This window comes from Nothobranchius furzeri, chromosome 15, assembly GCF_043380555.1.
Source record: "Nothobranchius furzeri strain GRZ-AD chromosome 15, NfurGRZ-RIMD1, whole genome shotgun sequence".
NCBI classification, from domain to species: Eukaryota; Metazoa; Chordata; class Actinopteri; order Cyprinodontiformes; family Nothobranchiidae; genus Nothobranchius; species Nothobranchius furzeri.
In genome coordinates, this window is record NC_091755.1 from 53,842,529 (window position 1) to 53,860,401 (window position 17,873).

A 17,873-nucleotide genomic window follows, 5' to 3' on the forward strand; every position below is an offset into this window, starting at 1 on the left:
CTGCACAAAGCCTTCTCCAGCACATCCCAAAGATTCTCAATGGGGTTAAGGTCTGGACTCTGTGGTGGACAATCCATGCCCATGTCATCAGGGAAGATGGAATAACCTGGTCATTCAGGATATTCAGGTATTTAGCTGATCTCATTCTTGGAGCACATCCTGTTGCTGAACCTGGACTTGACCAACAGCAGCAACCCCAGATCATAGCACTGCCCCCACAGGCGTGTACAGTAGGCACTAGGCATGATTGGTTCATCACTTCATCTGCCTCTCTTCTTACCCTGATGCACTATCACTCTGGAACAGGGTCCGTCTGGACTCATCAGACCAGGTTTTAATAATTCATTAGACAGTTCTTCACCCAGTTTTAGTTGTTTCTACAATATCCTTAGATGTTTTCTCTGCTTGATGCATGCTAATGATCTGACCCTTCTCACACAGACTAACGTATTTTCCACGAGCACCAGATGTGTCTTTCCACATGGTTGTTTAGGAAGTGAGAAGCAGGTGATTTCACCAGTTGGGGTTAACTAGCTTGTTGCCAGCTGAATGACAGTCACCCATGCAGTAATTGGATTAAAAAAGATGGCAGAGGGAACAAGAAACTGAAAAAATGTGCAAATACAACAATGAATGGGTTCAGGTAGAATAACTGTTCAAATCACAAAAGCAGCAGGAATGAAGGAATGCAAAATAGGCTGTCTACTGGGTTTGTTGGGAGCAGTGTTGATAGTGGAATCCAACAGCTGCTGGGAGGAAGTACCCGTGATGCTGTTCCTTTGTCCACCTAGTATGCAACAGACTGCCACTGATGGAGCTCTCTAGCTCCATAACAGCTTCATGCATGAGGTGGGAGACATTGTCTAACAGTGATTTTATTTTTGTTGCAGGCCTTCTGTCTTCCACCTTCTGCACTGCATGAATGGGACATCCTAGGACAGAGCTGGGCTTCTTAACTAAACTCTGTCCATCAGTCAGATAAGCTACTGCCCCAACACACCACACCATAAAAGATGGCTTGGGAGAGTTGTAGAACCCTAAAAAGGTGCTATACATCTACCATTTGAATACCCAAAAGCATCTTTTGTTTGGGTGTTTACTGCAAATATAAGAAAAAAGGTCATTGTTTAATTCACATTATTAAATAACTTATTTTCATTTTTTTTGTTACAGTGTAAGAACAAGTTGGTCTGTACTGCTGACAGCAACATAAAAAGAAAGCTTTTGAACTGATCAACATATGGCATGTATGAAGCAGCAAAATCAGCAAGAAGCTTCTGTCAGCAATTGTGGCAACACTGTAGTCAGTGGTAGTTCAGCCCAGGTGGACAGCTTTGCCTAAGTGCAGACATTTAGCTAAAAATAGATGACTTTTGCTTTTCAGACACATTTTGTTGGTATTTTACCTGAAGAAGTATCCCTGAAGGACTTAGTAATTCGTCCTTTTATCAAAATTTATTTTGAGCCTGAGACGTTTAAACCTACACAGAGTTCCTCTTTGTCCCTGCTTTCTGTTCTATGCTGTTTAAATTCAGTCAGAGCGACACTTCAAGTTAGAGATCTCTTGCAGGAGGCAATTCCACGCTGACAAGATAAGACAGGAAATTTCACAAAGCACAGTTCCTACTTACCACCAGCTATGATAAAATATTCTGCTCTGCTGGTGATTGTCAGCCCTCCTACAGATCTTAGTCTTTCAAGCTGGCTGAGAAATAAACTTACATTTAGTGGCCTGATAATTAAAGACCGCTGTTCTGACCGAACGTGTTGTTTAACCCAAACTAGGACACGCAGGTTGTCAGAAATACCATGGAGTCATCTCACAGTGAAATGTTTCCTTCTAGCAATAAATAGTTCTTGTTTTAGCAACAAACTTTTGACATTACTTATTTAGATCATGTTTTTACTGTAAGTCGTATGTCAGCCTCTGTTGGTGAAACGAGTCAAAAGTAGAAATACTCACCTGTGAAGTTGACATCACGGATATATTTGAGCAGCATCGTGCCGTTGATGGTGTCCATCTTGGAGCAAAGGCCCACTTTCCCAGGGCAGAGGTCTCTGTGCATGTTGTGGAGCGCATGAGCCATGGCATAAACTGCATCGATCACAAACTGGACCTTCCCTTCCTGTTCGTATGAAGAATCTTTCCCGATCCGCTCGTGGTCTAAAAAAAAAAACATTACAAATGCATAAGATTAGGACCCGTAAGTGATGATCCACGCAGTTTTAGGCTTATTCAATGAACCTTTTAAGGACCATGATTTAAATATTATTCAGATCAAAAACCCACTTGAATGTTAATGAAATTATAAGAACTAAACAAGTTGTCTGATGCATTAAATCAAGTAAATGATAACCTTTCAAAACGCCTGGTTACTCAATTGTAAATCAGTTCTCTGCCTTTTATTTGGTTCGTGTTCAGAATGGCAGTGAATTACACATTAAACTGTAATTGTATGCCATTTATCAGAGACATCCATCAAGAATATCCTTGAACAAATGAGAAATGGTCTCTCTTGCAGCCTCTCTCATTGTGAGCTGCCGATCACTTCAACCCACTCAAACTTTTGTCAGAAAGACTCTTTTCACATCGATTCTGCCAATCATCCACACTGCTGACGGCCCTAGAAAATCATGATGCAAAAATCTTCTAATTTATTTATTAATCAAATCAAATATAAGTTTATCAGCACAAACGGAGATAGTTAGGCTTTTTTAAGGTCACGCTAGTTTACATGATCTCTTGTCCCCACAAAGTCATCTTCTATCTATTAATCATGACAGCAGCAGCGCCCGGCAGAGTGGCACGAGAGGAGAAGACGCAGCCAGACAGACCTAATCGTTCTTCGGCATGAATGTAATTAGTTATGACAGGTGTATATTAATCATAGCCAGCGTTGTTCTCGTGCTCGTAAACGTGTTAATCGCTAAGCAAGTTTTCAATCATGAGCCTAATTTTCTGATTAACCAATGCCACGTCATCTTGCCTTACCACTGCTTGTTAAAAGCCAATTTAAACACTAGTCAAGCATCCCCTTCAGCGGATGATCATTCCCCTCATTCTTTAAGAATACGCAATGATAATCATCAGATTTGCATCAACTACTATTGTTAATTATTAATATACCTATTGTTAATTATTAATAAACCTATAGCTGTAAAAGTATGAATGACATGGTTTAAAATGGAAGGTTTACTTTCACGTTTCCTGACTTGTTTTTTAAAAGATCTCATTTGAGCCTAAGACTACAGCAAAGATTAGGATGACATGACAAATAAGAAACAACAACAAAACTGAACTAAATTAAACTAAAATAATAATAATAATTATTTAAAGAGATACATGTTACGATTAGCTTACTGTTATTCATTTCTGTTTTCACCACAGACAATTCATTTAAAGAGCCTGTTCCATTTGTTATTATCTAGTTATGGTTGAAAGGATCCTCGGGTCAAAAGGCCAGCTTCTAAAATGAAACAGAGAATTATTTAAAATAAATTACATTAAGTAAATGTTATTCTTTTTATTTTTTAAATAAATTTTATACAGTTTACTGTTGTTACAGTTACAAACACACACACACACACACACACACACACACCTCTGTTTATCTCGCTCTATGTCTCTCTTGATAGAAAGACAGGCAAACAAACAGACAGACAGACAGACAGATGGATTGATGTGCGTGTGCACATGCATGTGTGTGTGTGTGTAGCCTAAAGAGGAGAGGAATTTTTTCCATATCTTACCACCCTTAAAACATGTTTGTTCCTCTTCTGCCATCCTAAAAAGTGTCCTAGGTCCCCCACAGGTTGGGACGTTATTTTATTTTATTATTCAGCTAATTCCATCATCAGTTTTCAGATAGGTTTGAGAAGTTTTAACAAATAAAAGAATGACATAATGACCCTGGACTGTATGAACCTGCCTCCACAACCACTACATCAGTCTCTTTCTGTTTTGTATTTGTTTACATGGGGTTGTATTCAGAAGCTACATCCTGGCTGTGCTCAACACTAAGAAGTTCTTCAGTCTTTGTTGAGGAAAAACTACACAGTTGTATGTTAGAAACAACTGGAATAAGAAAGTACGAGCTGTTACTGAGGTTGTGCACACAGCTGGATTGATTAGCATATCTGTGCCTGATGCAGACTCCTGAAAAATGTGTCTGAAATGTCAAGGCATGCTGTTACTATTCTTAATACTTTTCCCCTGCAGGTATTTTGTCGTTTTTTTGTAGAGTCAAATACATCACCAGTATTTTGACATATTTTTAAATTCCCCTGGTGTTTCTCCACAGTGACAGAGTGAACTTGTGTTTTCAGACAAAAGACTTTCTCTGCCTGCTTTTAGCGTTAAGAAATCACAAACTTAGAATATGTTAAAATGTACTGTTCTAAAATGTTGGGTTGTTCAAAACAGAACAGGTGCTGAGTCTAATCTGTTTTCCCCTCACAGACTATGAGACCGCTGAGACTATGCAGAATACATTTGTGTACACAATTCGACTGAGCTGATGATGTCGTGTCTTGTGCAGACAGCATGCCCTCAGCACTTCCTGTGCATACAAATCTGTGGCAAGCACACCGCAGCATGGACCACTCAGGAGCTTATGGAGTTGTCAGATACAGTATGTTCATGTATTAGGGTCAGACAAGCAAAGTCAGAGCTTATTAGCTTGTGAATATCACCGTATTCTCATGATGGCAGCCCCTCTACAGATGCACTGTTGCATGTTGGGTGTGAAAGATTTAGTGCCTAAGCCTGTGACGATTACTGGCATTTTTGATTGCAGTGGGCTAATTGTGTTCTGGTGGTGAGTTTATTTTTGCAATAAATGAAAAAATGTGTGTTGGATAAAAATCATATCATCGAGAAACGTATTCATTTATGCAGTGAAATCATAAAACTAAGATAATTATTTAGTCAAATAACAAAAACAATACATTTATTTGGAAGTTGGGGTTTTCAGCACGGTCATCCCAACATGACTGGCTAATCAAATACTATTTATGTTCTTTAATCAGTTCATGATATCATTAATGATTTTATCATTATACCATGTTGTAGTTTTTGGAATCTCTTTCTGAGTTAGCAGTTTTAGTAAACAACAACCAGAAAATGTGTTATAAACCTAATGGAAAAATAAGTATATATATATATATATATATATATATATATATATATATATATATATATATATATATATATATATATATATATATATATATATATATATACATATATATATATATATATGTATATATATATATATATATATGTATATATATATATATATATATGTATGTATGTATACACAGAGTTTTGCGCTGAGCGTCGTGTAGTGTACAGGGGGTTACGAGAGGCGATTAACACCACGTGACCAGCTACCGGTCAGCAATCGTGAGCTCGCATGGACTTCAGGAGTGTTTGATATTTTGCTCGTTCCTCGTGAGGGTATCGCACTGTTGAAGCGGCGCAGCGAGCAGCTGCGACCCCAAAAGTACCAGAACCGCTCACGGCGCATGCGAAATCATGCATCAACATCGCTCACCCACTATTTCCCTAATAACACACGTTGTTCGTTTTTATTTCTAAACGGTCTTTTTACACACAGTGACAAGTATTGTCAAGAAAGCGTGTTTGTTGTGTTCATGTCAAATTAAACTGATCACAAAACACAGATTTACTTTCTTTATTTCATTTTCCTCATCCAACCCCCATAAATCCCTGTGTGTCCTCCTGCAGCACTCCCGAAGGACAACAGGCAAAACAAGACAAAAAAGTCTGACGTGTTGAGTAAAAACTGCTATTTTTAGCATATTTTTAGGTCAGACGTGTTGCTACCAGACGTACAGTGTGAGCAGTCAGGTCGCATCCGAGAACTGGGTCGTACAGTGTGAGCGCATTACTCGTGAGATCTGCCCTGCGAGGAAGTCGTACAGTCTGAGCTGAAGCTGAGTGCTACGAGTGAAAAAGTTGCACAGTATCCGCCCAGCTTTATATAGTTTATCAGCAAAAAAAAAAGGTTGATTTGAGGGTGAGTTGCTCTTTAAGCTAGATCATTAACAATGATCTCAGAGATTTTTGGGTTAGAAAGTCGACAAGTTTTCTATTTGACATCATTCTGCTCTCTGCAGACCAAACATCACACTTGACAGTTTTGTGAAGCAGGTAGGTGGCTTATAGAGGGAGCTCTTTACCTGCATTATGATTGTTAAGCCTGGTTTATGCTTCTCCGTCAGCTCCGCAAGGGACAGACACGCACAGATTGACGGAAGCGTTTTGCTCTCACACTTCTCCGTCTCCTGGAGAGTGTTGCAAAGCAATTCCCCGGCAGGAAAACAGAGGGCGTAGCTTTGTTTTGTGGTATCCTGTCGTGTATCGGTCCAAGATCGTATGTTTTTATTGTGTTTTTTGTGTATATAAGAGACTTTTAACACGGACATATTTGTCTCTCATTCTCCCACCGCTTCATGCGCTCCCCACCTCTAAACCCACGTTTCCTGTCATTTCCGTCCACAAATAAAATGCTTGCTGCGTATCTTTTCACTCCTCCAGTCACGGGAGGATAAAACGTTCATATTTTTAGAGTTTTTTCGCGAGGTATTCTTCAAGCTTGTCCGTCTCTGCCGCTAGTTATCCTCGGCTCTCTTGGCAATGGCGGCACTGTAAACAACAGCGGCGTCCCGACCAATCACAAGCTTGCGTAATCCGTCTCGTTCAACGGATGTTTAAAAAAGTGGGCTCGACTCCGTACGTACTTGCGTGCCCTACGCAAGGACGGATAATGGCGTTGCGTGTCTCCGCACTGACGCAGACGGAGAAGCATAAATCAGGCTTTAGCTGTAATGCTAGCAATTAGCATTTTCAGTTTGCATATAATCAATAAAAAGCACAAGAAGAAGAAAAAGACGAAGTGTGCATTTTCTGTTTGCACCGTAGCAGAGCCCTGAAGTAAAAGTAAGAGACTAATGTCTTTAGAAGCGAAGCAGAGATAAAACCAGAGTGAACATTGACATGTTCTTACAGTAGTTTGAGGAAGCTGAAGGAGGCTACAAAATCACAGACTGATTGTGACCTGTCTTTGTTGCTACTGGACCTGTAAGAAATAATATCTTTTGTCCAACAGTGTGGATGTTATTACTTTATGGTTTAATTAGCTCGTTGTTAGCACAAGTTACAGCAGGCTTGTTCCAGAACTGCGCTGCTCTGGGTGGCTGCATGTTGGAGTAGCTCTGTTGACTATATGTAAGTTTTGTCTTTTTTTGGACATTTTTTCTTCTAGTTTCTCAAGAAAAACTGTGTATTTTTGGACATTTTACTTTTCTGTTTCTGGTGCTGCGAAGCTTAGAGGGTTTTTAGTGCTATTTTTTCCACTTTTTGAGCATTTGTTATGATGCATAACCATGGCAAGAAGCTGGTTTACAATCGGGAGCAGCTGATTAGCATTGGAAAGGCTGAAATACTACCTCAACTGAAGCCACAAATCCCAAATGAGCTAAAATGCATTGATGTACAAGATCACACCTATTCACAGTTTCTATCAAAGAGTCAATAAACCATAATAGAAAAACGTGTGGCTGCAAGCAGAAAGTAAGTGAGATTTATTTTTGTTCTCACAGTTTCTATCTTGTTGGAACCATTTTGTTCTACATGCAGAAAATCATATTCAGGATTTATTTTGGTCCATTTTTTGGTTTAAAGTTAATTGTAAAATTATTCAAGTCGACAAAAATTAAATTCAGTTGAAACTAAAAAACATCAATGCATCTTGCGCCAATGAAATCTATTCATTTGTGTGTGGTGTTTGTGTTTTCATTCAGCTCTGGACTTCAGACCCTTCTGCAGGAAGCTATTTATCTGTGTCTGGCAGCCTTGATGAGTCACGCTTGTACCGCAGAAGTGACTCAGAACTGTTTACTTCACTCAGCATAATGGTCGTCAACAGAAGGGACCTCCACAGACTGTTTCCTTTGCCAAACCCAGTGAAACAGAAAATTTTAATTAATGGAAGTGAAAATACTTCACTCCTGGGAAAACTTTTCACTCATTATTTTACTAATTTGCTCAGGAATGAAAAATGAAAACACTTATATTCAGCTTGTGGGAAGAAAACAGTTACCGGTGATGCCTTCATGCATTAGTATTTACAACAGTGATTGTCAGGTGGTGGCTTTAAGGCCACCTCCATCCACCCAATGAGTCCATCCGCTCAGACTCCCAAAGTCCTAAATTATTAATAGTTTTGGCAGAATCCAGGTGCAGGACTTGGTTGTAGCTCAGCTTAGGAATAGTTAATGACAACCACACAGCCAGGGATCAGGCCTGAGTCACATACTTCCTGTGCAGATAGAAGTGAACTCTTATAGGTGAGTCACCGTAAAAAATAGTCAAGAGGTGATCTGAGTTGTGATTTGTCTCTGTAGCCTCTAATCTACTTTTAGTCAGGTGGCATTTGATTCTTCGTTTGATGATTTTTGGTATTTTGTCTTAACCTATCTAATATTTATAACTCACCATTAACGTGCAGGAAAGCTGTTAATGTGTGAGTTTTCTTTTCCCTCAGTTAGCTACCAGCTCAATGGCCTAGTGGTAGAGTGTCCGCCCTGAGAGTGGAAGATCAGGGTTTGATTCCTGGTCGGGTCATACCAAAGACTTGGATTGGGGGGGTTAAACCACCAAATGGTTCCGGAGCGCGGCTGTGTCTGCAGCTCACCGCTCCCCCAGGGGATGGGTCAAATGTGGAGAGCAACAGATGGGACTTTAACTTTTAATTACAGGGCCTGTTCTATAAAAAGTGATGACAGATTATCACTAAACATTGCTGACATATAAACTTTGGCCCTATATCTGTCACTATTATTTTACCTTATGCTTTATTTAAATGGACTATTTTTCATGGTCTTCAAATATATTCCGAGTGGCTCTTTTAATGTGTAGGGCTGGGAACGAGACATTAGCAAGGACAAACAGTGACTATTTATTCATTTGACCCTAAGATTTATCTCCCATGATTCTTTTTACATGCTCTTGGTTTACATTTGCTATTAAGAATTTATGAACCTAGATGACTATGTTTAGCACATATCAGCTCAATGCACATAGTGTTGGTACTAATTAGCCAGTATGTCACGTTAATGAACCTCCAGACATGCAGAAGAACATTTCATTCTCAATAGTATTAGAGAGAATATCAGTCACATCACTCTAAAATTATTATTAATATAATTATAAAATCTAAAAATCACAATCTATCTGGAGTTGATCTGGCTTTTGCAGATGTATTCTTCCTTCTTCGGTTCTACTAACTGAAATAAAAATGTGAATTATCAAGACCATATAACAGCCACAGTTTAATGGCCAATGGTTCTAAAGTGTAATTGGGATGTTACGTCATTCTTTGTGCATTGCTCCTAATGCAGGATCGAGGTGACTCAAAATTAGAGCAAGGAGTGGTTGTGTTTTCTAAAGACACAAAAGGAAATCAAGTAACATAATTAGAAAAGACTAAAGCCTAATTTATACTTCTCCATCAGCTCCACGAGGGAGAGACATGCACAGACTGTCGGAGATGTTTTGCCTTCATACTTCTCCCTCTCCTGGGGAGTGTTGCACAGCAGTTCCCCTCCAGGACAACAGTGGGCGTAGCGCTGTTCTGTGGTATCCTGTCATGTATCTGGTCCAAGATAGTGTGTTTATATTGTGCTTTGTGTATTTAAGACACTTTATGAACACAGAAAAATGTGTCCCTCAGTCTCTTCCACCTCTTCATGAACTCGCCACCTTTAAATCCACGTTTCTCGCCATTTCCATCCACGGATAAAACGCTTGCTGTGCATCTTTTCACTCCTGCAGTCACGGGTGAATAAAACGTTCATAGTTTTAGAGATTTCTGCGAGGGATTCTTCAAGCTGCTCCATGTATGCCGCTAGATATCCTCCACTCTCTTTATGCTTTTGAGGTCGCAATGGCGGCACTGTCGACTACAGCGGCGTCCTGACTTCTGAGTCACTTCTGAGACCTTTCTCTCCTTATCATAGACTTCAAAGACATTTTCTCTTGTGACTGTCAGAGATTTTCAAAAGAACCCAATGAGAACAGCTAGGGAAGAAGGCATTTCACTACACAAACAGAACATGCATGCACAGGAAGTTAAAACTACCCCAGAAACAAGCACGTACGCTGACGGCCTTACGTGAAAGCTTCACCAGAATGATTTAAAGTTGTGAGAACCAATGGTTTAGATCAGTCATTCCCAAAGACGGGGTCCCGACCCACAGTGGGGTCGTAAAACATTTTTTTTTGGTTCGCCAAATAAATATCTGAACAATGCTATGTTTTTTAACCAAGACTCATACATGCAGTTCAGCATTCAGCCACAAGAGGGAGCATGTCACTTGTTTACTGTGGTTACCGGTGTATTCATAGAACAAGTCTATATTGAAACTTCGTTGCCACTTGCCACGGAGGAGAAATGGATGATTGGTTAATGAAAAAGAAAGACACGGACAAAAACCAAACTACATCACATGAACTGCAGACTACAGAGACTGTTACCCCCAAATTCCACTACCTCCGCTCCGCTCCGACACGAACGCTGGAGCAAAATCGGTCCCGTTGTAGTCAATCAGAGCAATTCCACTACTGCGGCCGTGCTCCGGCAGTGCGGCGCAGTGCGCCGCCCTCTGTTCCGGCGTCCGGCAAAGATAGAATCGATCCTATTTTCGCCGGACGCCGGAGCACCTCCGCAGTAAATGGACAGAAATCACAACCGCCCAACAGGAAAAGGAGCAAGCACAACTTCCGTTTTTCACAATAAATCGATAAACAAACAGCGTTTTTTGTTTCTTTTGCACAGGTTTAACAACTTTTAACAACTATCAATGGCGGCTGAAGTTTAAATGCTATAAAGTAAGCCATGAATACAGTTTCCACTATCAAAGTAGTCACACTTTGTTGATCCAAACACTGCTGATCTCTCAACACAAATGATGGGCAGATTAAACAGTTCATGCCGATGCTTCTCCCACGGGTGTTTGGATCTAACTTCCGCATTTATTGCTCGGACTGTATCGCAAGATCTCAAAAATCCCGCGCATGCTTGTTTGCCCCCCTCAGGTCTCCGCACCGGAGCGGAGCCGTTGTAGAGTGGGTACCAGTAAAATTGAGTTCGGAAGCGAGCGGCTGCGGAAGCCGGTGGCGGACCGGAGCGGAGCGGAGGTAGTGGAATTTGGGGGTAAAGAACAATGCTAAACAAAAACGGCAACGCTATTCAAAATAGCAACATCAAAACGGGACGTGAACAAAGCCAAAACAAAGATGAATGCCCAGAAATTCCATCCGCCAACAGCCAACAATATGAGGAGAGCAGGAAACACAGAGACGGAGAACCAGGAGAAGAACCAGCAGCTAAGAAAAAAAAAATCCAGGTCGAGGCCACATAAAGATTTTTTCTTAAACTATGGATTTGTCAATTTTTCTAAACCAAATCAAGAAAATTGACCAATGTGTGTAATATGCCATGAGAAGCTTGCAAATGAGAGTTTAAAGCCAGCCAAATTAAAGCGACATTTTGAAACGCTCCACGCTGATTTGGTAAATAAACCACCGGACTTCTTTCAAAGAAAGGCGCATGAGATCAAATCATCTGCTGATCTTCTTTGCAGAAATGCCACTTTAAATGACAAAGCTCAGCTTGCATCCTGCATGGTTTCTTACCGTGTGGCCAATGAGAAAAAGCCTCACACCATTGCAGAACAACTCATTTTGCCTGCTGCAAAAGACATGGTTAGTGCAGTTATTGATGAAAAGGCTGCAGAGAAATTAAAATGCATTCCACTGAGTGACAACACAGTTTCCAGAATGATTATTGATATTTGAAGCAACCGTGAGGAGCAGCTTATTTCAAAACTGAAGACGGCAGGGGACTTTTCCATCCAGCTGGATGAAAGCACAGATGTTTCTGACTGTGCAGCTTTATTGTTCTATGTGAGATATGTCTGGGGGAAAGAGTTTGTAGAGGACTTGTTATGCTGTTTGAATATTCTCACTACAGGTGAGCAGATATTTAACGTGTTGAACGACTACGTGGTTACAACGTCCGGCCTGGACTGGAGCCGCTGTAAAGGCATAACAACTGATGGAGCTGCGAACATGACGGGCAAAAACAGTAGGTCAGGTGGTAGAGCGGGTTGCCTCATGATCGGAGGGTCATGGGTTCGATTCCAGCTCCCGCCAGGGGTATCCTGCTGTTGTGTCCTTGGGCAAGACACTTCACCCAACTTGCCTGTGTTAGCGGTGGTCAGAGGGGCCGACGGCGCCAAATGGCAGCCTCGCCTCTGTCAGACCTCCCCAGGGCGGCTGTGGCTACAAGTAGCTTAGCATTACTAGCAGTGTGTGAATGTGAGAGTGTGTGAAAGCGTCTTTGAGGGTCTTGAAAAGCGCTATATAAGTTCAATGCATTATTATTATTTTTTATTAAAAACAGCGGAGTTGTAAAAAAAATTAAAGACGCAGCCGGCGAGGACATGGTGTGGAACCACTGTTTTATTCATCGGCACGCGTTTGCATGGAAAGGAATGCCTGCTGATCTCGACAAAACGCTAAAAGAAGTTATCAGTGTTGTGAACTTCATTAAGAGCAGTTCCCTGAACTGTCGGCTTTTTGATCAGCTGTGCTGTGACGTGGGGGCGGAGCACATACACCTACTGTTTCAGGTGCGCTGGCTTTGCAGGACGAGTTCTGACCAGAGTATATGGACTGAGAAATGAAATCCATGCGTTCCTCCTGGAGAAGAAGTCCCCTCTGGCTGATCTGTTTACTGATGAGTGGGTTTTTACATTGTCATATCTGGCAGATATGTTTTCATTGCTGAATGAGTTGAATTTGAAACTGCAGGGAGAGCATGATGGCGTTTTCCACAACTGTAAACGTGTTCTCCCATTTCAGAAGTCTCTACAATTGTGGCTTGCACACCTCAAAGGACCAAAAACATGTCATTACATGTTTCCAAACGTGTTAAAACACATAGAAGAAAATGATGTCACTGACACACAAGTGAAACAACTTACTGAACTCATTGTAACAATAGTTTTGACCGCTATTTTCCAAAAGAGATTTGATAAGTTGAATGGCAAAAGGTGGATTCAAAATCCCTTCACTTATGAAAATCCAGAATCTCTGCTTGAGTTAGAATTGACTCCCGGAGAAGAAACAGAGATGTTACAACTGAGCAGTGATCCTTTGCTAAAGAAAAGTCATGAATGCATGCAGTTGTCCTCATTTTGGATAAGCTTCTCATCTGAATATCCTTCCTTAAGTAAGGCCAGCTTTCAGCTTCTCATTCCCTTCACAACAACATACAAATGTGAAGCAGGGTGCTCACTTCTAACAAAAATAAAGACAAAATTCAAAAGTAAACTGAATGCTGCACCAGATATGAGAGTTGCATTATCCTCTTGTTGTTTATGTTTATGTTGTTTATGTGCTTAGCAGACGCTTTTACCCAAAGCGACTTACAAATTTATAACCTATAGGGTGTGTTGTGATCTGTGGGGGAAACCAGAGTACCCGGAGAAAACCCACGCATGCATGGGGAGAACACGCAACTCCATGCAGAAAGGCCGCAGTCGAGTTTCGAACCTGCGACCTTCGTGCTGCAAGGCAACAGTGCTAACCACTGCGCCACCATGCAGCTCAAAATAATTGGTACCGTTGCCATTTTATGAATTTCACCACTAAGCATATGTGAAAAACATTTTCTATGCTTTAAAACAATTTTTGGACATTTGCGTGTTCTGAATGTTTTATCTAAAAGTTTTGTGCACTACTCCATTTAATGTCCAAAGATAAAAACATTATCCTTATTCTGAAAATGTTTTGTTTTTCAGATTGTTTCTAAATACATTAAAAATAATGTTTCAAATACGGTTTTTCATTTTTATGTTCAAATTTGAGACATTTTTAAGTTAAAGAAAAGAAGAAATGCAAAGGATAGTAAAATGCATAGGATTTTGTTTAGAGAACAGTTGCATTTACAATGAGTAAAAAAAAAATATATATATATATATATATATATATATATATATATATAATGGGGTCATGATGTTTTGTCTTTTTTAAAGTGTGGGTCATCTGAAAAAAAGATTGGGAACCACTGGTTTAGATGATCCACCCAGAAGAAAAAGATCCTCCGCTACACCTTTAACTGTTGCCACATGCTTGCCCACCAGAGGACAGTAGACATGTGAAGGTAGGCAAGGCAAGGCAGCTTTATTTATGTGGCACATTTCATACACAGAGGATATTCAATGTGCTTTCCATTAGCAAGGTACTAATCCTATACTGCCTTTTGGTGCTTACAGACCAGATGGGTTTGATAGGAGTTTGTGACGAGTGTCTAAAATAACATTTAATATGGAAGGATCCACCAGAAGTGGCTTCATGCTGCTTTCTAGATGTGGGCGGATGAATGTCTGTGGCTCTGACTGCAGCAGCAGACTGTCCTGCTTGTGAGCACTTTAGGCGGGACCCACAAACCGATGCTTTGTGATGGACTGTTCAGGGTGTAGACACCAGCTTGCTGCAACCCTACTGAGGAAAAGTGGTCCAAAACAAGAGTGAGTGAGATTTCCTACAAAAGGCACGGATTAACATTCAGTCTGGACTTCTGGAGAAGCAGCGCTGGGGCTCAGAGCCTGGAGACACCACTGATTTCAGGGGCGTGGAAACTTGTTTCTTTCTGGTGAACTGATGGCATTTGTTATTGATTGTGTTCTGTGCTTGTGGGTGGAGAGGCTGTGTAATTGATTTTGTCATACACTGTACATTTCTGTTATGAAATTAGGCATTCACTCCTTCGGACTCATTACATTTACCCTAAATTAGGGGAGCGTCAACGTAGTCTCCCTAATGAAGAAGACATTTGTCCAAACACACATAGAAACACACCCTCACAAGCCTGATTGCATTCACAGCACAGCCAACCTGTACTTGGTTGAGTGCTCCACATTGACAAACAGTCTTCTCTTCCATTCTTTCCAGACTCACTTGTACACTTTTTGATGCCTGATCCTTTCTTCACAGCATGTCGACTGAGCTTGCATTGGAAGTTGTTCTCCCAAAATTCTGCAAACCAAATATTTCTTCGGTTGTTCTCCAGTGTTCGGCTGATGAAGTACCGATCAAAACCTAAAAGAGAAGAAAAATACTCTTGATCTTTTACTTTTAATGTTTGAATGGACTCCATTGTTATTGTTATGATTGCTTAAGAGAACATCTTAGTAAAACCATGAGTTGCCTCACTCATGGTCATGCATAAATGTGAGCATTTAGGAAGTTCACAGACATTGATAGGTAAGACTTTTATATTGTCCTGAATCATTTGGTGAGATTTTGCCCCTCTTCTCCCCTCCGAAGTCCACCAGTCAGTCACCCAGAAACTGATTTAAGCTAAATGTATTTTGACAGATAACTCAGGTCCTTTAATGTTTGTGGAAAACAGACGATCCACGACACAAAAAGATTGCTCAAACATTCCAACTCCAGTATGCAACCATTTCACTATCAATCTGAAGCAAATTTAACCTGTTTATTAAAAATAACAAGGTCAACCAGACATGAATATAAACAGTCCTGTGGAAGGGTATTTGCCCTCCCAAGATTTTTTTAAAGATTGGTTGATACAAAATAAATATTCAAATGATGACTCATTTATTAAGGGAATATCTACTCAAATCAACATGGCTCTGTTTGAAAAAGTTATTTCCCCTCTTAATGGATCCTTCAGGATTTTCTGGTAGAGAGCAGGATGCATGGTTCCATCAATTACAACAAGTGGTTGAAGTCCTAAAGCAGCAACAAACAATCACACTTGCACCGCCATGTTTGACTGTTGGTATGATGTAGGTACACCAGCTGTAACAGGATGCAAACCTTCCAAAATGCTATGTGGCATGAAGTGTTGCTTTTTGAGATCTTCTAGCCTGTGTCATGTTGTCAGACTGGTTCTGCTGAAGTGATTTCTTAATTATACAAGTTCTGGTAATAATCACGTCTGGCTTGTTAACTGACTTTTTTTAATCTATTGTGGTACTCACTCTAAATGATTCAACAAAGACAGCAACAATTTTGCCACATACTGTAGGACGAGGCTGGTTGGTATAACCATGACCTTTAATAAAAGAATGGCTCAGGTTGCTTTAGTTTCAATTAAAGGCATTTTATCTCCATCCTCTGTGATTTCAAAAGGAAACAGATTTAATTCATAAAATGCAGAAAGGAGGAGATCATTGGCTACTGCATGAACATATCACTTGGATCAAACTGAGCACATGCAACAAGAAACAAAACATGCAATTTTATTTATTGTGAATACCTTTAATGGATTGTCGTTTAGGCAGGATGGTTACGGCACCTTCTGCCATCTCTTCTTGGTTCAGGATTGGAGCTATCTTGGATCCCCAGCTGTCTGAGCCCACCCAGATGAAATGGCCTGTTTGATTGGCTCTTTTGGCAGCTTGAAGGAGGCGCCTTTAGTATGGAAAAAACAACAATGCATCATTTTTGGAGTCAATTACAGCATCACAGTTATATCCCCAAAACATGGAATAAAAGAATGAATTTCACTATCATACTTGAACATAAGGCAACCAAATAGTGCTATTAACAATGTTGATACTGACTCTGGATTGAAACTCAAAAATAGTAGATCTGTCTCAATATTAGAAAAACAAGTCATTGTGATTTCATCATGAAATTATGAGATGATGATGCAGTTTGATCAGTAATTTTTCCTTCCTTCCCACTTTCTCTCAATACTCACAACATTCTTCATGAGGTCAGTCAGCCTCCAAATGAACGACAAATATATCGTCAACTTCCAGCTTGCTGCTGATGTTTTATGTTTGGCAATAATGTCACAATATTTCTAAAAGCGTGTTTTTGTGTAAAAACTTCTGTCTATTTGGCAGTTTTGGACGATAAAGTTTAGTATTATGGTGTGAATCATAACATTTTGTGCACTGTACACATTATGCTTTTCTCCCAGTGTTTTTATATTTAGGGATTTCTTCTCTTACAACTCCCCCGGTGCTGTCTCTTATCTCCCGCTGTAAATCCAGTCTTAGGTTTTCAGATGTCAGATCCTCGCCTCTGGGTCCTGCGTTCTTCTGTGCCAAGTTCAGCTGTTCTTTCCATGTAGTGCTTTACTTTATACAGCACATTTTTGTTCTGCATTGCCTGCCACTTGCGTTATAGTCTATGCTCAGGTCCACTCCACTACCAATATACCACCTTAGTAACCTGTCCAGCAGAGCATCTCTGGGCTTTAAGATCCCAGATGCAGAGAAAACAGAGTTTTTGTTAGATGTTTTTGGTTACCTCCCACTTATTGACATCTGCTCCAAAAATCTAACAACAGTGTCAAATCAGACTCAGTAAAGGACTAACACAAAAGGATAATTGGTCCTGAGAGGAGGTGGGATATTCATAAGATTGTGTAATTTTGCAGGATTCTCTGTCATGATCCTGAGGTATTTTCTGTTGTGGAGTGTTCTCTCTTCCCCTTTTCTGCAGCAGTTCTCCAGTGGGCGGGACGTTCCGCCTGTGAACAAACACACCTGACACTCATCAGCTCATAACCTGGCTGGTATTTAGGATGCATAACTCCTTAGCTCCTGTGCCTGATCGTCTGTTAGGGTTGTAGTAATCAAGCTCCTGAGATTTCTTTATTTTTCCACACTGATTTCATTTCTACCAGCTGCCAAATGTCCTCTGTTCATAGACTTAATTTAATAGAAAGCTCTGAAACTTATCTCAGGGATCATTCTTCATCTCTCATTTCAACTCCTGGAAATTATCTGTGAGCTCA

General features: G+C 40.4%; 1 protein-coding gene across 3 annotated transcripts in view; it reads right to left on the reverse strand.

The window, feature by feature from the left end:
* The window catches only part of LOC107391254 (metabotropic glutamate receptor 4), a 270,494-nt gene that overhangs the window by 34,860 nt on the left and 217,761 nt on the right, over positions 1-17,873 (reverse strand). For all 3 annotated transcript variants that reach the window (XM_015968453.3, XM_015968452.3, XM_070545017.1), the window contains exons 5-7: positions 16,380-16,534; positions 15,053-15,193; positions 1,964-2,164 (exon numbers count right to left, since the gene is read on the reverse strand). In XM_015968453.3, coding sequence (XP_015823939.1) covers positions 1,964-2,164; positions 15,053-15,193; positions 16,380-16,534 — 497 coding nt within the window. The remainder of the gene's footprint in view (positions 1-1,963; positions 2,165-15,052; positions 15,194-16,379; positions 16,535-17,873) is intronic.